Source organism: Cygnus olor, chromosome 3 (assembly GCF_009769625.2).
Source record: "Cygnus olor isolate bCygOlo1 chromosome 3, bCygOlo1.pri.v2, whole genome shotgun sequence".
NCBI lineage: Eukaryota > Metazoa > Chordata > Aves > Anseriformes > Anatidae > Cygnus > Cygnus olor.
This window is the reverse complement of record NC_049171.1, coordinates 68,243,196-68,265,291: the sequence shown is the minus strand read 5'-3', so window position 1 is coordinate 68,265,291 and position 22,096 is coordinate 68,243,196. Positions and strand designations below refer to the sequence as shown.

General features: G+C 39.4%; 1 protein-coding gene across 8 annotated transcripts in view; it reads left to right on the top strand.

Moving 5' to 3' along the window:
• LOC121066851 (coiled-coil domain-containing protein 170-like) overlaps positions 1-22,096 on the top strand; it is a 61,114-nt gene that overhangs the window by 510 nt on the left and 38,508 nt on the right. The window contains exons 1-7 of one of the 8 annotated variants that reach the window (XM_040550611.1): positions 6-163; positions 1,346-1,451; positions 1,998-2,239; positions 3,685-3,850; positions 4,846-4,938; positions 16,862-16,938; positions 18,347-18,374. In XM_040550611.1, coding sequence (XP_040406545.1) covers positions 114-163; positions 1,346-1,451; positions 1,998-2,239; positions 3,685-3,850; positions 4,846-4,938; positions 16,862-16,938; positions 18,347-18,374 — 762 coding nt within the window. In that variant the 5' untranslated portion in view covers positions 6-113. Of the gene's footprint in view, positions 1-5; positions 164-425; positions 526-1,345; positions 1,452-1,997; positions 2,240-3,684; positions 3,851-4,845; positions 4,939-14,840; positions 14,977-15,428; positions 15,765-16,861; positions 16,939-18,346; positions 18,375-22,096 lie in introns of those variants that run through there. The other 7 variants (XM_040550613.1, XM_040550614.1, XM_040550615.1 and 4 more) reach the window with 7 other exon arrangements.

The window sequence follows — 22,096 nt, the reverse complement described above, 5'->3', positions numbered from 1 at the left end:
GCCCCGCCCGCCGCCGCGCCGAGCGCCGCCGCCGGCCGCCGCCGCCGCGCCAATAACGTCCGGCCGCCGCGCCCGGCTTCCGGGAGGGGGCGGGGAGCGAGGGGCGGGGCAAGATGGCGGCGGTAACGGCCCTACCGGTGCCGCTGTCGGGCAGGTTCAAGGGGTGCGTCCGGGCGCGGCGCGGTGAGAGGAGGGGTGCGGGGGGGGGGGGTCAGAGCGGGGCTCGGCTGCGGCTCCCGGCCCGGGGAGAGGCGGTGAAGGGGCGGCGGGGCCGGGGGATGGCGCCGGGCGGGGCGAGGCGGAGCTGGGGGCGGCCCTCGGAGCGCTCCGGACGGGGCCTTGCGCTGAGGCGCCGGGAGGCGGCGCTGCGGGGCGGGCGAGGCGGTTCCGGGCCGTGTGGTGCTGTGCTGTGCCAGGCCGTGCGTGGCGGTGCTGGGCCGCCGCTGCGGGGTGCGGCCTGGCGTGCCCTGGGGTCGCTGCTGGGCTGCTGTGTGGGTCTCAGCCCCAACGTCACGGCTCCGGCGTGTACGCCTTAAAATAAAGGGTGTTCTGCAGGAGGTCCTTGTTAACGTCTTTCTCGGTGCCCTTCTCAACAAACAAAAGCACCGTAAAACCCTTCACGTAGAGGGAATGGCCTCAGTTTGTGCCAGGGGAGGTTGAGGTTGGAAATGAGGAGACATTTCTTCTCAGAAAGAGCAGTCAGGCATTGGGACGGGTTGCCCAGGGAGGTGGTGGAGTCACCGTCCCTGGGGGTGTTCAAGGAGAGGTTGGACGGGGTGCTTGGGGACGTGGTTTAGTGGGTGGCATTGGTGGTAGGGGGATGGTTCGACCAGATGGTCTTGGAGGTCTTTTCCAACCTTAGTTATTCTATAATTCTCTCTATATAATTATATATATACACCTGTAAGTTCATTTATATCTATCTAAGTAGCTGTAAATCTATTTATATATGAATTCACATGTTGGGGAGCAAGTACTGTGGATTTTGTTGTTATAAAATCAGTGCAATGTAGCATACCTAAACCTTACACGTTTCTCTGGGCTCTTAATTTTAAATTTACTTGTCTTTACATCTGGCTAACCACAGTCAGATCATGTGTTTTAGCCTGGAATTGACTACTGGAATTACCTCTGTCAGGGCTAGTCAGTTAATGTTTTTTCCCTGAAAAGATGTTTTTCTTCAAAAGTCAACCAAAGAACCCTACCAATTTGAGTTCTTTTTTTTTTTTTGGTGTTAACTGCTTTAAAAGCACACACACATTTTTAAGACCTTAAGTTTATTTAAAAATAGAAGATACTTTATCATTTCTGCTCAGTAATAAAATTTTAATCCATTCCTTTTTAGATCCTTTGCGTATTTTACAATTAAAGACAGACTGCCCCAGATCCTCACAAGAACTATTGATACTCTGCATAGACATAAAAATGAATTCTTTGAAGAACATGGTGAGGTAAGAGTAAGGTGTCTTTTTGCCCCAAATTTTTTTCCCTAACTGCTGAGACCCGTTCTATGATGTGTTTTACTGGTTTCTTTCATTGCTTGGCTTTCTTATTCTTTTTATCTGTTCTTCTTCTTCTTGGCCATCTTTCTTGTAGCTTTTTTCATTAGTTTCATAATTCGTCTTCCTGTCCTACCTTTTTTCTAATCTTTCTGTTCTGCAACAGTCTCATTTTCTTTCTCTCTCTTTTTATTTTTTTAAACGATGCTATGTCTAATAGACTTACCGTCTTCTGAAGATGGCAGTTTCACTTTTCTGTTGCCCTCTAATGACCAAAAGGTCCAATCTGTAAAGAAGTCCAATGCGTGATTCACTTTAGGATGATATGCGTAAAATGAGTATCATTTACCCAGATGCGTTTGGTTGAATCAAGCTGATTTTTTGGGAACTTGTATGTAGCAGTTGAAGCTTATCGCTTATTTATGCCTGAAAACCAGATCTGCATTTCTACAGGATTAAATGTTCAGAATAGGAACTTTTGTTCTTCACTTATTTCAGAAGGGTGTTGAAGCAGAGAAGAGAGCTATATCTTTCCTTTCCAAATTACGGAATGAACTGCAAACAGACAAACCAGTGACTCCCTTAGAAGATGAACTGCCTGATGCCACGCTGTGGAACCAATACCTCGACTACCAACGAAATTTATCAAATGGAAATGGAGGACCAAGCTGGTTTCAGTCTCCTTGGTTATACGTAGAGTGTTACATGTATCGACGAATTCATGCAGCATTAGCACAGAAGTAGGTAGTACTAGTTTGGTGTATTACTCTGCAAAACGTTATTCTTCCCCCTTTTAATTTTAGGAGAAAGGAAGACATCTGGGGACTAAGATTTAAAAAAAAAAAAATAAATTAAGCTTTTCCATATTCCTTTTCCTTTGTTTTGCAGCTCAGATTTAAAATTCTTCTTTCATTCAGTAGATTTTGAAGTTTATTGTTATTTGTTATGATTCAATTTCTGCAACTTAGTCTACATGAAAACTAAAGTTTGACTGTGTAGCTTGCCCTTGCAGACTAATGTAGAGCAGAGTCTCAAAGTGATTTAATGTATCTAAAAGGTTTGTTAGTTTAGAGTTGTCTCTTAAGGCGTACATTCATCTAAAATACATAATAGGAGTGCCACCACCATGTTGGGCATTCTAACTTGTTTGGCTGCTTGAAATCTGAAGTTCTTACTGCAACAGACCCGTTCATTCTACACCATCATCTTAGTTACAGCAGGTTTGCAGGCCATGCATTGCATCAGACTTCGGGAGCTGATCCTGGTTAAAAATAACTTTGAAGGAAAAGTTTGTTGTGCTGGTACTGTGGAGAGGTGCCAGTACAACGTAATGGGGTAGGAATGAACAGTTTAATTGCCTGCTGCTGCCTAAAATGAAATAAAATAAGATGAGATATGTTATGCACAGTGGACTTGTCCGTATTATTACAGAGACGAAAACACTGTAATGGGTTTCCTTGTTTCTGCTGGTATATCAGGCCCTTGGAACTCTTGCAGCAGAAACTTCAAATATGACATGGATGTTTTGGATTGTACTAAAAAACCAGATGCTCTTCATTAGTAAGCTTTAAATTTCTCAGTCTTTATTATTTTGCTGCTCTTAAGCATATGGTTGGATAGAGGTTCAATCATTTGTTAAAACTTGTAACAGCAAATACGATTCTTATTACATAACGAGTTTCTAGTTCTTACATATTACAAGAGCTGAATTATTTTGTCGTCTTTGTCATGTTAGTTTTCAAAAGTCCTAGTTAAAAGCTTTCATAAGAATGACATCGCATCACTGTAAGAGACTTTGGTATGGGAAATACACTTCAGTAGGCACAAATGCAATTTGGGCCAGCAATTCACTGTGCTTGTTCACTTGCATTTTGTAGTTTTAGTCCTTTGTATACAAAGAATGGAGTTCAAAATTGTTACAATAGGGATTGAACACTTATTCGCTCTCAGAATTGCTAAAAATATGAAGGTGTCCTGTATGCTATTTGGTTTAGTAAGGTGTGTTACCAAGCTTTTATTCAGATGTCTAAGAATTCACTGTGACAAGTTAAAGCTGGAAAATCTAACCAGTCTAAAACACAGTCGAAAACCACTGAGCTCTGAGCTTGCGTTTTCATGTGTTTCAAGTGCTGTCTTGGAAAATGTGGACAGTATGTTAATATATTCTTTCTCTGCTTACTTTTAGCCCACCTATCGACAACTTCGATGTATTTAAAGAAGGAAAGGCTCAAAATTTCTTCGAATCCCAAGGGGCTATTATTGCCTTATGCACTTACTTTCAGGAGCTGCTTAAAAACATCAAAGATCTAGATGAGAAGCAGCTTCAGGAGGAGTTTTTTAAGTTACTGCAGGTAAACTAGTAGTGCTTAACACAAGACTAAAATATCCCCTCTCTGTAGCAAATGAAATCTTGAGAGTATAAAGAATCTGAATTTCATTGGGAAATTAAAAAAAAAAAAGGCTTTTTTGCTTGTAAGGGTGTGATGAAATCCTGACGGCCATACTGTATCACTGCACTGGAAATATTTAAGTTTGATGTTTTCCTTATACTGCTGGTCTTCATTGTGTATTTGAAAACCCAGCTTATTCTCCCTCAGAAAACAGTATCTCTAAAATAAATTTTATGTTGAGTTCCAGAGGGCCTTTCTGTTGTTTAACTGTAGAATTTTAAAACAGTTAATTTTACTGACACTTTAAAAGCTTTAGACTTTTGGAAATAAGCTAGATGTCACTTTGGGCCAGAAGTGGTTCAAAAGTTTACAACTGCACCATTCTTGGAAAAAAATGCCTTTGGGTAGAATACAGAATATCACAGGGTTACAGTAAGTTCGTTCACTGGCAGCAATGCACATGGACTATGTGACAAAACTTTATAAAAAGCTCATTAGAGTGTACTTAAAATACTTTATATTTTTATAAATGGGTATTAGTTATAGTTCTTACTTGGCTTCATGTAACAAACCAATCACATTTTATTACTCCTTTTTTTGTCTTCCCACTGCTGTTTCCTGGAGTTATAGTGTGGAGAACATATTTTTTAAAGCTTTCTGATCAGTGTGTTCACAAACAGATGTGTTTACAAATCTTCCATTTTTGTCAGTTCCGATGCATGTTTCTGGTACCTGCATAAATACAGAGCCTTGTTCGGTTCCTTCCAAGATTTTTTTTTTCTGTGTTGAGATTTTTGCACAAGAAGTTGATTTCTGTTAAAGCTTGGAGGAAGATGTGGAGTCCGTGTCTTCATGTCCCTAAAATAGAAACAAACAAAAATCTTTAAGTACATGCGAAGTTTAGAATGTAGCTACAATGAAACTTACCAAATGTTTTTGTTTCTTCCTCATTCTAGGTGTCATTGTGGGGCAATAAGTGTGACCTTTCTTTTTCAGCTGGTGAGGACAGCTCTCAGAAATCTAGTCCTCTACAGTGCCTGGAAGATATGGTACCTTTTATCTTAGTGAATGATATGGAAAAACTTTGGTCACTACTTATAAATGCCAAAAATAGAAAAACAGATAAATGTAAAGTTAGAGTTGATATAATCCTGGATAATGCTGGATTTGAACTTGTAAGTGATTTTGTGTTGGCTGACTTCCTGCTATCATCAAAGCTAGCTGATGAAGTCCATTTCCATGGAAAGAGTATTCCATGGTATGTGTCAGATACCACAAAGAATGATTTTAACTGGACTATAAAACAGCTTCAGGCAGCTAATCATATGTGGATGTCTAGATGTGGGATAAACTGGGAGGGCAATTTGAAAAAGGGCGTTTGGGTTTACCACGATCACATGTTTTGGACTTTGCCACATGACTTTTCCAGTATGGCTGAGGTTGCTCCTGATTTGTATGCAGATCTACAGAAGTCAAACTTGCTTCTTTTTAAAGGTGATCTAAACTATAGAAAATTAACAGGGGATAGAAAATGGGAGCACACGGTTCCTTTTCATCAGGCCTTGAACAAGTTTCATCCTGCACCTCTCTGTAGTTTGAGAACTCTGAAATCTGACACGCAGGTTGGCCTGAAACCTGGACAAGGTGAAGAGATTCAGGCTTCTGAACCTGAATGGATGATAAGTGGGAAATACGGGGTGGTTCAGTTTGATGCTGCTCTCTGACTCCAGTTCTAATGTTCTGGCAGATAGATATAGTCAAAGTTTTAACTCTGTTAAAAAGTTTAACTTTCTCTGTTCTATGCTTGGCTTCAGCAATTTTTTGTTCTTGTTTGCACTTTTTCTTCCAAACAATTTGTTGTTGTTGTTCCACAAAAGACTTTGGTGTTCTGTAAAAGGTCACAGTTTACATAAATCACTCTGCATTTCAACATATTTTGTGTTCCTATTGTCCAATGTCAGCAGAAGATATTTAAGGTGAATATTTGGTTGACCATAATTTTTTTCTTCATCTTTGGGTGTGAGGGTTTATGCCTACCAAGTGAAAAATCTACTTTGGAAACAGTTTTTTCAACTGTATCTTTGCATGTATTTACTTACTTCAGGATATTTTGTTCTCCATGTGCCATGAATTGCATGAAAGTTAATGTTTTAGCAAGAGCACAAATGAATTATTTTGAATATGGTCATTGCAGGACCATATTTTAAAACTGCTTGAAAGAGTTTACTTCTACTTTTTACATCAATTGTTTTTTATGTGCTGCTTGTGTCAATTGACAAAGTACTTTCATTGTTTTTTAAATGGTTGTCCTTATTTGAAAATAGTTACCAGTACATTAAGAGATGAGTTTTTGGGTGATATCTGGTAAATGTTGACTTTAAATTTGAAAGTTAAATTTTGATTTTTAAAATAGAAGTGGATGTTGCTGGCCATTTTGCCTGTAAGAGGGGATTTACCCCATCTGGTAAGATGATTAGTAGGAAAAAGGACAGTTTCATTTTAAGAGTGGGGAAGGTTTTATTTATCTAAGAATAATACCAAAAACAACAACAAAACACAGTTACCTTGCTAACTGGATTTTAGATTTAAAAAAAACTTGAATTGAAGGTGGCCTGTCTACCACCAGTGTTGGTGGTTCAAGCATTGCTGCCTCTTTCAATTGTGAACATTTTTATTGTCAAATATAGTGCTTTGTATTTTTTTTAAGAAGGATGCCACATTTTTTATGGGGGAAATAAAACCCCAGTTGCACTGAGAAGTACAACATATGCTAAAAATACACGGGCTATACAGGTTGCTGCTAATTAGAGTTATGTCCCATTTTCTTTTCCTCCACCCCAGTCTCAGAAGTTGGGGGAAACTTTGGAATATTTTAGTGATTTTTTCATAGTGAAATGAAAGGGGAAATGCATTATCTGTTTCTAAAGGAAAAATTAAAAATAGATTCTATCGTCTTATTTTTGTTGTTTGAAATAGGGCCTTTTTGGAGGGCTGATATGATGGCAGTGATAACTGCAGGTTTGTTAGAAAATAGCAAAATTTCCCACAGCGTCTGTCTTTCTGTCTATGCTGCTGTCTGGAGCTGCTAAAATGAGCAGGGCTTGCTGCTGGTAACCGAGGTTGTTACATTACAGAGAACAGGAGTAGACCGTAGGTAGAGAAACTTCACCTTCTATTTTATAGATACAGTGAAATCTTATACAACAAAAAGGAGGACACTGTAGTGTCCTTACTTGGCTACATTCTGGAACTGAAGAAACGTGTGCTCTGACAAAGGAATCAGAATGTCTCTGTGGTGGAAGGTGAACTAAAAGCGACTTATGCACTTATGGTTAACCTAAGACAAGGGTAAGCTTTGGTAGGTCTAAAGCTATTTTAGCCTTTGAAAATGAAGCTGGAATCCCTTCTGGTCAGTGAAATCACTGGCAAGAAATGTCTTGTTTCTCATTCTGACATGCAGAGAATCAGCTGGTGCTATGAGATACTGTGTTCCTATAATAAAGATCAATACAATGGATAAATGCACTCCAGTTGCTGATGACTTTGGTTATTTGCGTTTGTGTTCTTCTTTCTTCTCTCATCTGAAAGTATACTAATATTTTAAAGTTGCAAGGTCAATAGTCAAAAACTAACATGCTAGAAATTTCAGGTGGCAATATGATACTGAAGGTGGGGTTCTAGTTTTGGGACCTGAACTTGGTCATTTCCTTTGTATCTTTGGCTTCCTACTTCTAAAGGATAAATTCACGTTCATCCTGAAGCATTTGAATAACTGTAAGTTAGAAATCCAGTCAAGAGAGCTAAAGGTCAGATGGCATGTCTTTGTCTGGAGAGAGCTCAGGAAGGCTCCAGCTTTGGTGCTTTCATAAATACATAAATGACATGGTGAGTCTGGGCAGTGGAGCCCCAGTTTCTCATCTTTGAAAATGCTGTTAACTTGTTTCAAATGCACTCTGAAGCAACAACTTTGGGTCAAGAGCAGAGAGGTGGATGTTGTGGAATACGTGCAATGAAAACTCCCTGCCTTGTCCAAGGAAGCAAAATAATTAGCAGAAAGAACCTGATTGTCTCAGGACAGCTTATTTGTGAGGTGCTCACTTACTACTGGAGAGGTTTGAAAGTTGTAATGAACAAGAAGAGAAAGGGTTGTTTCACTGTTGAGGCAATGCCTCGAGGAATAGATTTGCCTCTTAGGCAGTCATTACAGATGGTGAGAAACTTGTTCACATTTTTCACTGGATGTTAATCTGTCTCTCTATCCCCAGGTTGCTTTCTGGCTCTTCCTTCTGGGAACTCAATGCAAGTCAGTGAAAATTAATATTCTAAAGTCATGATAAATAGCCCTACAAAATGCTAAGTCATTTAGGAAATGCATCAGTAGTTTGTCAGTTTTACTGAATCTTCTCATTGCAGACTGTTGCATTAACGTTTGTGGGGAAGTAGGATATTGTTTTCATGATTGTTGTAAGATGTAATTCTTAGATTAGTACTTGATGTCACATAGACTGCAAAATGATTTTTTTTTCAATTAAGTGAGCACATCTTTTACCCCTCACAAAGAAAAGTTTTGCAATTAATAGTGTGACAACATAATTACATCAAGAATGCACATCCATTAATTCCAGATACCTAACTGCTTGGCTTCTATAGCTGTAACTGCAAAGTGTCATTTACAGACAGGATGGAATATGCATCACGTTTCCATTTGTTGGTTGGCTGTTACAAAAAGTTTACAAAAAATAAAATTCAGATTTCTCGTAAAGAAAAGAAGCTGGAATGCCAGTGTTATGTTCTCCAATGCTATAAGGTAGTAGCAGGACTGTTACTCTGAGGTGCTGTGCTCTGCTTTTGGGTTAGCTAAAGGTTAGTTGAAAATAGTGTATCCATTTAGGAAGTGCTTTCCTAGGTATTCAGCGTTAACCACTTGTGTAAGTGGAGCTTCATGAAAGGGAAACATGCCTACTGTGTTCAGGTGGAATATACTGTTATTAGGCAGTATAAAGAATATGTTATAATAATAGCATATGTTATAGCATAATTATTTTCTTGATTGTTCAGGAAAGTTGCTTCTGTACATCAGTTACAACTAATTGCCCAAAATGCTTCTACAACATACCTCAGGAGCTACTGATTTGCATACCCAAATGCTTGAGGTTTTCTTTTCATGTGCCATTTGAGTATTTATAGCAAAAATAAAGGCATTTTCAGTAATTCCAAGGACCACCACCGACCAATGTCTTTTGACTTATTTTTATATATATATATATATATATAAATTTTTTTTTTGTTCTACCTCTTGAGAAACTGTATTTGTAAATCAGTCCTTGAGAGGTAATGATGAGTTCCATCTGTGATGAAATGGGAAAAGCAGGGTCACTGGCACAGCGAAAACCAGTATAAAAACTTAAAATACTTGATAATTTGTTAGGTAAGATATATACAATAATTCTGTATGTATTTGAGGCTGTAAGATGAGTTGTGATAAACTGATCTAGAAAATAAGCTGATGGTATGACTGGAAACTGATTTAAGAATATTGAAATAAATGATATACTTCTGTGCAAAAGTCAAACGTCATACTGTTTCAATGGGTGAAAAAGCCAACTTAAAGTAATTCAGGTCGAAGTTCCTGGTGTTTTTCCTCTGAAGTGGATTTTATATAAATGTCAATAAAGCTTATCGAGGTTTTGAAAGAAATAGATGCAAGAGTACCAAATTTTTCTCTAATGCTGCCATATCTCAATAAAGTTCTTACCTTGTTACAATACTGATATTCTTGTCAATTTCAAAACCTTAAAAAGCATTGAGAGTCTGTTGAAATACACGACAGCTTCTTACTAAGCCTAGTGCAGCTGGTGTAGTTGTTATGAGGATCATTTCCCAAACCACTAGGTGCTCCATATGTTCTCAGCAAAAATGGAAATATTTTAGTGTTTAGCTCAGTGTAACTAAAATATTTCAAAGCCACTTTGTTTTACATGCACTACTGATGTTCTATAAACCTTAACTGTTGCTGTTGAAATAGTTTTTAAAGTTCATAGTGTATTTGCATTCATGGTTGAACTACTTAATTCCTTCTTTGATGTGAAGCATATTTATCTCCAGTACTCTGTCAGCATAGGAAAATGTTCACTCTGCCCATAATGTATGACCATTAAATGTTTTTATTCTAAGAAGTTAAACTGTATATAAAATAAGAATTCCAAAGTGGAATTTTGTACAGAATTGCTAGTTTTCATTAAATGTTTTGTTTGCTTAGAAGCCTTTTGTTTATCTAAAATACAGAGAAAAAGTATAGAATTATTTTCATTTAAGGCAAAAATATAAGTTGAAAATCACCTCTGACTTACCTAAGGAGTTTAAAAATAAAACTGTGAAAATCTGTTGTTTAAAATGTTTATTTTATTTCTTTACAATATGGCAGCAAGCAGAGTGTAGAAGTTCTTCCTACACCATGGGCAGTTTTTATTTTCACAACCAAGAAATATATGGAGTACATTTATGTCATAAATATGTATATACAAGTTAATCCAAATTCTGGCTCAGCTTTATAGTTGTGAATTCCAAACATAAATTGTGAGGAGGGGTTTTATTTATATGTCAGGCATTGGAATAGGTTGCCCAGGGAAGTAGTGGAGTCACTATCCCTGGGGGTGTTTAAGGAAAGGTTGGACCTGGTGCTTAGGGACATGGTTTAGTGGGTGACATTGGTGGTAGGGGGATGGTTGGACCAGATGATCTTAAGGTCTCTTCCAACCTTAGTGATTTTATGATTCTTTTTTGAGTTTGGGGTCTTTTATTTTTTCCTCTTCCACTTCCATTGGGAAAGATGTCATATTATGATTGTATAAATTAAATAAACATTCATTGTTTATATGCTGCTTTTATTACTTTTCAGTAAACTAAATGATCATAATCTTTCAAACTTGTGCTTGAAATGTGAATTTCATTTTTTTTCAACTTTGAAATGTGAATTTTCAAAAAAAAAAAAAAAAGACATTTCCATGCTTGTAGGATTTTTTTCATCTTCCTTGGGATCCTACCTATTTCTTCCAAGTCTTTAATGATGTCAAAGATTTGGAACTGAGCAGACTAAGGTAAGATATGTCAAGGTATATGTTAGCGGGTTTAATGATCCCACACAATGTCTCCATCAGTGTGGCAGAGTTGTGCAGGTTCACATGGGCTGAGGACAGTTAAGCTCAGTATTTCACAAAAAAAGCACTGCCATTTTGTTTAGGCAGAGGAACAACTAGTCTTTATCAGGTTAGTTAATCTTCAGGTTTGTCCACTGTCAGATTTCCAATAGTAACTGGTATCAGACACAATTGACACACACAGACATATGCCCATAATCCTCTTAGTTTGTGATATTGTCTCCTTTTCCCACGAGTCTAATTTTTCCTTATAGTTGTATTTATATCTTTTTCACCTTAAAGTCTGTAAATGTGTTATGAAATTGCCTCCAGTGAGGCAGTAATCTTCCTTTAATAAAAGTCATACTTTCAAGCATTTGCTCTCTACATCACATTGTCTGCCACTAGTTGTGACTTCTGTGTCAACTGACAGAAGAGAAATGGAAATAAGTCCTGTCTTGATTTCTTGATTATTTTTTGAAGTAGGTAAGTTGAAGATAAGGCATTCCAAGAAAACTTCTGTGCCACAGGATGTAATACTAGTGATCTTGGGTATGTGTGTGTGAGGCGAGGGGGACAGTGCAGCTTGGTGTTGGGACACACTGCGCTTCTGGAATTGATACCTTTGGGAAGGCAAGTATGAACCTTGGCATGTCATGCTCATGACTTTTGTGCCCAGTATTTGTAAAAATGTGACTGTTTCAGTTATTCTAGCTGAATTTGAAGACCATTAGGTCCTAGAGACTAAATTTACCCCGAGTCTCTTTTGGGGAAATAACATTTCATTTTCCTTTTTAATGTTGCTAGCATAATAGTCTCTTCTACCTCAGCGATAGTTGCCTTTACATGAGTGTCTGAAGTGTGTATATGTATTCAAGTCATGTTACCTTCTCAATGTGGTATTGATATCAATGGCTTGAGGTCAAAACCACTTCTTTTATACAGTATTAATCAAAAAATGTTTCTTTCAAAACTAAAATATTTTGATTCAATCTTTTAATCAGTTATGTATTTTTAAATGATGATCTGCGAATAGAATTAATAAAACTTTCTGCTTAGAGAGTAGAGTAACTTTAGTAGGTACATGAATTCAAGAGATTCTGTATGGTTATTTTCTCAGGCTGAGGCTCTCCCTGTAATTTCTGTAACACAACATGAAGAATTCCATTCATGTAAATGATTCCTTGAAATTATTTTTAATTAAAAATTCAGAATTAATCTTTCCTAAGTTTTTATGTCCTCACTGTTAAAGAAACATTTGAATCCTTTTGAGAGCTCTACCTGTAGTATTTAGCAAACAAGCCTAAAACATTTTAAAGTGTTATCATGCTGTACTAGGATACCTTTCGTGGTTGAATGTCTTGAAGAGTGGGTACTGTACTCCCTCAAATTACCACACTCTTTTCCAGTGTTAAATGAAACTTCTGCTTTTTTTCATCCTCTTTCTTGCCCCTCTTGTTACTCTTGCTACAGTTCAGCATTTTTTTTTTTATTTTTTTAAAGCTGAATAATTTTGTAGCCCTACTCTAAGTATCATAAGTATCACATTTCATAAGTATCACATTTCATAAGCATCACATTTCATAAGTATCACAAAGGGCATAGAAGTAGCTGAAGTTTGGCTCTTGAACCAGCTGTGGCGCTGCAGGATTAGTGATGGGGAAATGCACTCAAGCATGTACTTAGTGTTAGGACAAGGTTTCACAGTCATTTAATCGTGCGTCTTCACACTGCCCTGGTAGTGGGACAGTTTGGGCTACTGTCAAGATGCTGAACTAGAGATTTTCAATTTAGGGGAAGATGTTAAAACTTACACCAGATATATACTGGTGTTTATGCAAGACAATCAGTACAAATTTAACCTGTCAAAAATATCGAATATTTTGAATTGCAGAATGAGTTCCTGCGGGCTCAGCACTTTGCACCATGTGGCCGTAGCACCTTTGAGCCAGTACAGTGAGTCCTGCACTGCTGGAGCACGGGGTGAGACTGACCCACGGCTGGCTGTGCTTCCCGGCAGTCGCTGACCACAGTGAGGTCCTGCCACTCCTTTGTGCTGGCTGCAGTGCGTACCTGACACTGCGCCGAGCTCTTCCATGCATCCTGTTAGTAAAAGCTGCTCTCTGTTTCACTGAGACAGTAAGGATGAAGTGAAACACATCAGAGGGAGCAGTTGTCATCTTGGCCACTGATGGTCACTGTGGCTTTTCCCAGGCGCTTGCTGAGGTGGAGGCTTAAGGGTCCTTCCACCCTGTGCTGCCCAGACAGAGCCACAGCATGGCTCGGCCCCATGCCACTCTCAGCTCTGTTTCCTCTGCTCTATTCCCAGCTTTATTTTGTTCCAGTTAATCTTTTTTTTTTTCCTCTCTTAATCAGTTCAGTGCACATTGCTCCCTCCACATGGCAGATTCCATCTGAGGGATGGCATCGCCTAGCTCTGTGCTTCAAGGGATGTAGCATTTTAAAATATGGTATCTACACTGGCACTCCTAGGCATGGATGGTGGGGAGATTCTCTGTTACTGGCAGAAACAGTGCAATTGCATCAGGTACACAGAGCGGAGGAGAAAAAAGGTAGTGTGGACATGCATGTTTAGGTAACAGCAAACAGTCCTTAGCACAATTTTCCTTTATATTGAGCTTGCAGCCTGAGTGTGGCAGTCTCTAAATAATGAATTGATCACTCACAGGTGTATTCTTAATACACAAAAATAATAATAATAAAAAAAACAGTACTAACCCTAGCTTCTCAATTTTATTCTCTGGGAAACACAAACACATCAGTATTCAAAGAAACAGAAGGAAAGCTGTCATATTTTTTGATTTGAGTATAGAAATCACATAAGATGGCACTGTTCCTTGCAATTGTTGTGACAGGCCTGATTAAGCAGCTCCAAAGTAAGTGATGTACAGCGCCAATATGCCTGCACATCTGAAGGTTTCTTTTCCTTCCTTTTTTCCCTTCTTCTTTTCCTTCCCTTTTATTAATGCTAGCTGCAGTTCCTCTGTTTCCATGTTTATCTACTTTATTTGGAAGGGAGGTGAGGAGGAGGCTTCCCCTGTCTGCTGGAGTTATTTTTGCTGTAATGAAGGCAGCCTGCTCTCCCCATGCTGTGTGGGCTGCTCATTTCCCAGTCTCTTGGAGAAGAGAAGGAAACTCTGCCTGAGCAAGAGCATGGTGTCGTTTGGTCCGTGGGCCTCTACCTTGATTTCTTGAGAAAAAGGGTAATTTTCTCGTATCTGTGAAGTGCTCTTGTTCGGAGTATTTGAAGTGGAAAAAAGCTTCTGTGAACATCCCTTCAAAAAGATGGGTCACTTCCAGGCACTTCCCAAATCAGAGGACATCTTGTGTTGTCCATCTCCCAGTGGTGCGACCAATTGCTGTTGCTGCAGTTCTGGGTATGTGGCTTGGCCCTCTTGTCTGGCAGAAAAGGACCTGGGGGTGCTGGTCAACAGCCAGCTGACCATGTGTCCAGGTGGCCAAGAAGGCCAACGGCATCCTCGCTTGTATCAGGAGTAGTGCAGCCAGCAGGACCAGGGAGGTGATCGTCCCCCTGTACTCAGCTCTGGTGAGGCTGCACCTCGAGTACTGTGTTCAGCTTTGGGCCCCTCACTACAATGTGAGGCCCTGGAATGTGTCCAGAGCAGGGCTACGAAGCTGGTGAAGGGCCTGAAGCACAAGTCCTGTGAGGAGCGGCTGAGGGAACTGGGGTTGTTTGGTCTGGAGAAGAGGAGGCTCAGGGGAGACCTCATTGCTCTCTACAACCACCTGAAAGGAAGTTGTAGTGAGGCGGGTGTTGGTCTCTTTTCTCAGGGGGCAAGTGATAGCATGTGAGAAAAGGGCCTCAAGTTGTGCGAGGAGAGTTTTAGAGTGGGTATCAGAAAGAATTTCTTCACACGAAGGGGGGTTAACCATAGGAACAGGCTGCCAAGGTAGTTGCCATCCCTGAAGGTATTTGAGAGATGTGTGGATGCAGTGCTTAGGGACATGGTTTTGTGGTGGGACTCAATAGATCAGATGGATGGTCGGGCTTGATGATCCCAACCGCTTCTTTCCCAACCTCAAACATTATATACTTCAGTGGAAGTGGCTTTGTGGCGCAGTTTGCTGCTGTCCTGTTTACAGGAAAAAAGAGGCTGTGGCTGTAAGGTCAACACGCATGCACCCACTCCCGTTAACTTAATCTTCAGATCTAATGTTTGTGCTGCTGACCGGCTGTTTTCACTACTGCTCCATGGCGAGTGGAAACTAACCCCCGAAGAGGGGCGAGGCGTCATTTACATAAGAATGGCCCCAGGGTATGCGCGGTCTCCATACCCAACGAGCCGGGTCCGCCCGCGTTGCCTTGGGGACGGAGCCAGCGCGGCGGCCGCCATGAGCGGCCCGAGGGCCGGCAGCCGGGAGCCCCGGGCCCCGCGCAGCCCCGGCCGCCCCTCGGCTGCCCAGGTACCGGCTGCCGGCAGGGCCGGGCCGTGCTCCGGGGCCGGGAGCAGCCCCGCCGGCCCCTCTGAGCCCTCCGAGGCCGGGCCGTGCTCGGGGCAGTTTTGGAAAAACGCTTTCCCGGTCTCCAGGAGTTTTCTGTTGGCTGTTTCTGCGGAGGGCGACCGACAGTACGGCTGGCTGGAAACCGCTCTCACCAGTTATCTTTTCGATTTTAAATTTATTGTTATTATTTTTTAACAATTTCTGCAGCTGCAGAGCTTTACTTGGTGGTGGGCGTGTGCTTCGATCCCACCTCAGTAAGCTTGAGCCGATCGTTAGAGCTTATCTGTACAAACTCAAGGACAAAATCTCTCCTTGTTAAGTATTGCAGAAGGGAGGGTCTGTCATGTAGCAGGAATTTATGGTTATCTAAGAATTTCTTCTTCGCCTTTCTTACTGCTTTGAAACCGGTTCGCTGGCTTTGATGTGAATTTAGAGACACCCAAGGATAATGCTTGGAAGAATTGAGCTCGTTTCTGCTGAAGATAGAGCAGAAAATTTGTAACAGTTTCTTTTTCTGAAGGGAAAACTATTCGTTAGTGCACAAACAGCTTGGTATGCCCCTCATAGTTGAATGCCAGTTGTGTAATTATGCTACATAACAAAAAATACAGAGGTTCTGTGTGTTGCAAGATTGATAGCCATTATATTAACCATGCTTGTTTTTACCTGATTACAGAGTTTTCATTAGCACGGCTTAGTTAGGGAACTGACAGCAGCTCCATCCCACTGACCTGGAGTCAGCAGGCTGTGAGCAGTTCTGCGGAGGCTCAGGAGCACATTAAGAAAATTGTGTTTATAAATTGTGGCCGGAAACGGCAAATCAGTCTAGAGCAAGTCGGTCTTAACTGTGTTTATACTCACACATTCAAATATATCACAAATATCTGGCTTGTATTGCCTGTAGGTAAAACACAATAGGCGTTGTAGAAGTGCAAGAGTGTTGGCATTCCGTGGTAGTCTGTTTTCAAATCTTTCTTTTAAACAAATCTCTTACAAAAGTCATATAACGCTATTCAACACCAATGAAGTAAAACCCATAGAACAAGTAAGCTGCAAAAATCCCCGCATAAGCACTTAATTTTGTTATATTTTACTCCTAATTCTTGTCTTGGCAATTACCATTTTTATTTTTTTGGCACTAAACAGATCAGCTCTTCCTCATTATTCATTTTGGAAAATCAATGATGTAAAGTGTTTTGGGGGATTCAAATTCCTTAATTTAGCCCTGCTGTCAAAGGGTGAAGTGGAAAAAAAAAACATACTAAATAATATTTATAGTAATTGATGCTTCTACCTCTGCCTTGAGAAGACTGCTGTCTTTTGTCATACTAAATTTATTATTTACATTTAGATGCAAAGTCACCTCTTCCTAACAGAGAGGAAAATGAAAGATGATACTGCTTTAACTGCTGCTTGTAGTAGTAGAGGGTAAGATTAAAATTTTGATTGTTGTGCAACTTTCATCTGGGCCCATTAATCAAGCCTCTTCAGTAGATAAACAACACCAGACAGTGATTTTTATCTTTTAGTAATACCTTTTTAATGATTACTGCAAAGGGAGGAAGGTAGGGCTAAGCAATACCCTCCTGAAAGGAATTTAGAAAATCTCTTTGCTAATTATTTGGGCTTTTGGGAATGTGTTACTTATTTTTGTGTGTTTCCAGAACTATGCTAAGGCATAAAAAAGACCCTCCACAGGCATATAACTCCCCCGCCACCCAACCCAACATCTTTAATATTACATGCAACTTTTAAGGTTGATATTCATAAAGCAGTATTAATACAAATATTTTGAGATCTCTGATGGCAGGCAAATTGTGCAAAGCATTACTGAGAAAGAAGTTAGCTTACCCAAAATATACATACAGGCTGGTTAATTTATGAACTTTTTTTTTTTTTTCCTCTAAGAGACTGGTTCATTGTGGTCTATTTTCATCTGATTTAACAAAATCTGACTTACTGTGTAATAGTGGCTCACCTTTCTTGCATGGGTGTGTTTAGCTGCTGTGGCTATTCTGAAGCTATGTGCATGCTGGCTGGCTAGCTGCTGTTGCCAAGCTAATTCTGCACTGGCCAAGGGCTATCTGCTTTCCCTTCATTCACTACTGAGTCTCTGAAAACTGCCCACTGCCTGATTTTCATGAAACTTGCAGATATTTACATAAGATCGGCTTTTTATCGTGCAGATTTTATGAAATTTATATATTCTAAAACTTGAAGTTTTTTTTTATATATATTAGGATAGATTCTTTTGCAAAATACAATAAAAGTTGAATGATCCCTGAATGCTGAAGTAGATTTCTTTCCTTTAAAATCAATTTATACAAGAAAGTTTTAAAAGTGGCCTTGTTAGAACATATTTTGATTGTTTTGTCACAACATTAAGCTAATCAGGTTCTAGATGACAACAAACTTTTAATATTACATTTCTAACTGTAGTTAGAATAGTTACAATCAAAACATGGTGTTTAAGCTCCCTTTTCTGGTTGTTGAGCCCATGCAAAATGATTTCCTATTGTTCTCCATTGTCCTGGGACTAAAATTTCCCTGTGATTTCTGAGATGAATTCTGTATAGAATTTTTTCTATAAAAAACGTTCATCTCAGTATTTTATATTGGATGTCATCTTCATGCTGGTTGCAACAAATAATAATCATCTGTGCTGCTGCGTTAGGAAAATGCATTGAGTTTTCAGAAATTAGAACAATTTTTATGCATATATACACCTGTAAGCATAAAGTTGCGTTAGGAAGAAAAATAGGTTCAGGATTTTGTTTGTTTTCAGAATGCAAACTATTATCGACTGTTTTCAACCTCTATTTTTTTTTCCATTTAGAAACAAAGGAAGAATGGAGCCAACAAAGGTTCGTGAGTCATTATTTATTTTTGGTCTGCCAATCCAAATGTGCCTAAGTGCTTCCCTGCCCTGAGTAGTGTCCATCTGCTATGGGCAAGAGGCAAGGAAAGACTGTACCGGCAGTCACTCAGTGTAGTGGTCAGTGATTACTTTTTGAGGACTTTCTATTTTTGTAGAGATTTAAAAAAAGTATATATCTTTTGGTAAAGGGGGAGAGGGTGGCAAAGTTAGCAGTGTTTGCCAGGGTCGAAATTAGAAGTGTGGCAGGAAAGGACATTGTTAATAAAGGAAAAGCTGATAAAAGCAGAATGGGAGTGACTGACTTGAACAGCTGATGGATTTTGAAGTGTATGGGAAGGTATAAATCTAGTGAATATTGTTGATGTTCTGTCAATTCTGAATTAAGTGAAGTTTGCCAATTACAGGCCAGATTCCAAAATGGTAGAAGTAGTTATCTGGTAAAAAATGAAAAAAAACACACCACATAATAACAATGATGACCTTATGTTGTTCATCCTCTAAAGAATGTCTATTGCTAACGAAGCCAAAGGTTTAAGTAAATATTACTCTTAAATATTGTAAATATAGATTTATCTTCTGTTTGGCATTGGAAGTGAAATGAAAGCTTAATTTACTTGCTGGTAAATGGGAAGAGAGAGAAATTTCATAATGTGAATGGGTGAAACCCAGACTGCTCTAGAGGTCATTGAATTATAATATATGAAGGTTTCTTCTGTGTACTGCCTCTTATTCTTTTAGCATGTTATTCATTTTATTCACATGACTGTAATCAGTATAAACTATGTAGTACTCATGAGACATTACAAATCTGATTTTTTCCAGGGAGTGACAAAATCCCCACATGTACATTGTAAATCTTACTCCTGTAGTAGAGTCATGCCCAGTTAATGGAGTTGTTATATGAATGACTAATGACCAGACTTGTGAATAGCTGCTGGCAAAACGTGGAAAGCTATTTACTTAAATATTAAGACATGTATGTTCCCTCCCCTCCTCCCCCAAATGTTATAATTATAGCAGGTTTCCTAGTGTGGTGTCGCAGTGATTAGCTTCATATTTGCTAAAGCACTTGAGAACTGCTTCTATAAATCTCACTAAAACCATAAATGAGTGAATGGTAATTCCTGTTGACTTTTGCACCTGGCTTACTTTAAATCCTTCTGGATGTGTATCTTTATCTCTTTAAAATACTCACCATTTAAAAGTCTACCTTTGTATAACAAATGTAGGTTTTAGAAATTCCATCTGTAAAGGGCTTTCTTATATTGGTTATTGCTGAGGAACAGGGGCCTTCTTCAGCTGTGATCTGTAATTTTATTATTTCATCAGTTTCAAGATGTGTTCCCTCTTTCTGCAGAGTCAGAAGCAGTTGTCTTTGTTTAGGGAAGAAAAAGAAAATGTACACCAATACTGTAATATAAATATAATAACATATAAATAATGTAAACAGTGTTACTATTTGCTAGCAGTGGCTGTGGTTTTGGAGCCGTGCTGTACTACAGGATGAAACAAAGCTCTCTACCTCAAAGAATTCCGTGTGATTGTACAATATGAAACAAGTGGAATAAAGCAAAAAGAAGACAAAGTAGCAAAGAGACGGCCCATGCCTTGCCTTACTCCCTTAGAATGATGATAAAGTGTTGAGAAAATTGGCAGCCCTTTTATCTCAGAGGCTGTGCTCTGCTGTACATGACCGTGAGCTGTGCTGCGTGTATCAGTCTGGCTTGATGAGAGTGGCAACTCCTCTGTGAAAGAGCACTGCTGAGTGTCTTTGAGGAGATGAATGTGATTAAACTTGATGGATATAATCCAGTCTCTACTAGGGAACTGAAGAAAGATTAAAGAGTCGACAATATTATAAAAACTAATCCAAAGTAATTTACCTTCTGCCACAGTCCAAACCAGTAGTTTTGCCTTATTCCTCAAGGATTTCTGTATGTGTTTCTTGACAGAGGGTTATTTTACTAGATATTCACCTGTTTAGAAAACCGTGCATTTTTTTCCTGTTTAGACTGGATAGGAGCTGAACTTCTAATTTATCTCAGCCTGGAAACCAGTGCTGATGTAGAATGAAGTAGAAGGGCTACATGTCACACTCTAACTTCAAAATAATATGTGCAAGAGTCTCTATTAACCTCTTGTAAACTCTGGATGCTCCTTTAACATCATGGTTTCTGGCTTAAGGAAACCTTAAAGAACTTGGAACTTTCTTATCAAACCATCAGATGGCTGTCTCCGTGCAACGCGTAGCCAAAGGAAAGGCATCTGAGACACACCCTTCATGCTCTAAAAGAGGAAGCTGCTGACAGGGAGTTCTTAGGTTCAGCACTGCAACCCCATAAGAGACCCTGAAGCTGAAATAGCTTTTACTGGCAGTGGTGTGTGTAAGCTCTCACTTAAGACTGCTGTGGTACTTGAGGACTGGAGGAAAGCAAACATGATGCTATTTTTTTTTATTAGGAGGACATTTCATTTATTTGTCTCATTGAGAAAGCTGTGTTGAAAGTGCAGTGTTGAGTAGGCAGGTTTCTGTGATGTTTTAATAAGCTGTAATTTCTAAATGCAAGTTTTTATGCTTTCAGTTTTAGCGTGTGTAGTTTTCAGCTATATACATGCCCTATTACTCAGGTAGTTCCAGTTGCTGCTTATATTAGCCATCTGGCCTTCTCTTTTTGTGTGTTTTGTAGCAGTCAGTCATGAACACTGTTACACATTGCATAGGAAGCTCGTAAGTTTATGTCAGCAGAACGTGTGCTTCTTGCATTTTCTGAAAATGTTGTTCCAGAGAATGGGTTTTGGTCAGTTAAAAGACGCATGGGAGCTACTTGTTCTCCACGTCCTTATTTCCTTTTGATCATCTAGGTTGTGCAACTGTGATCATCAGGAAGCTCAGCTCTTTATTTGGACTCTTCCAAGGTTGCTGTGTAGGTTTTTGTTCCTCCTTCCTTCCCCTCATTTCAGGGGAACAGAGTAAAAAACAAAACAAAACAAAAAAACAAACAAAAAACCAGGGAAAGGAACAGAAAGCTAAGTGTTCTCTTTCTGGGACCTTAGGTAGTTGTCTTTCGCTCAGTCAGCCTTAAGAAGTCTTGTGATTCAGTTTGTCTTGCGCTCATGGAGACTGATGAGTGTACGAGAATGGAAACGACAAATTTGTGAGAAAACAGTTCAGGCAAAGAGCTAATGGTGTGTGCTGCTCACTTTTGACGTGTTTTTCTTTTTAAGTCTAAAAGCCCAGGTATGTCTGAAAGGTGAGAGAAGGCAGAAAACTATTTCTGCTCCCAGTTGTTTCAGTAAGGGTTACACATCCAGTTATACAGTCTGCTGAAGAGAGGCACTGTTTAATTTCTTTTTTAATTGAATGTGTGCTAGTCCTTACAGCCCTGATGTTTTTATAGACTGGCACTCAAATAAAAAATAAGGCATTTTATGTGCATATATGCATACATGTGTGCCACCATGCACTGACCAAACTATAACAGTGACATCAGAGGCACCTGATGAATCATTTATGATTTTAATCTCACTTATGTCAGTTTCACCTGCCGTTCAGTGCGTTTGGCTACACTCCTAATGAAACCCCTACAGGCTTTTTTCTGTTGCTCTATTGCTCCTCAGTGTTCATCAGTGCTATTTCTTTAGTGGCCTGCCACAGAAAATTTTCATGCTTTTCTATTCAAATAAACATTTTAATCCATGGATCTTACC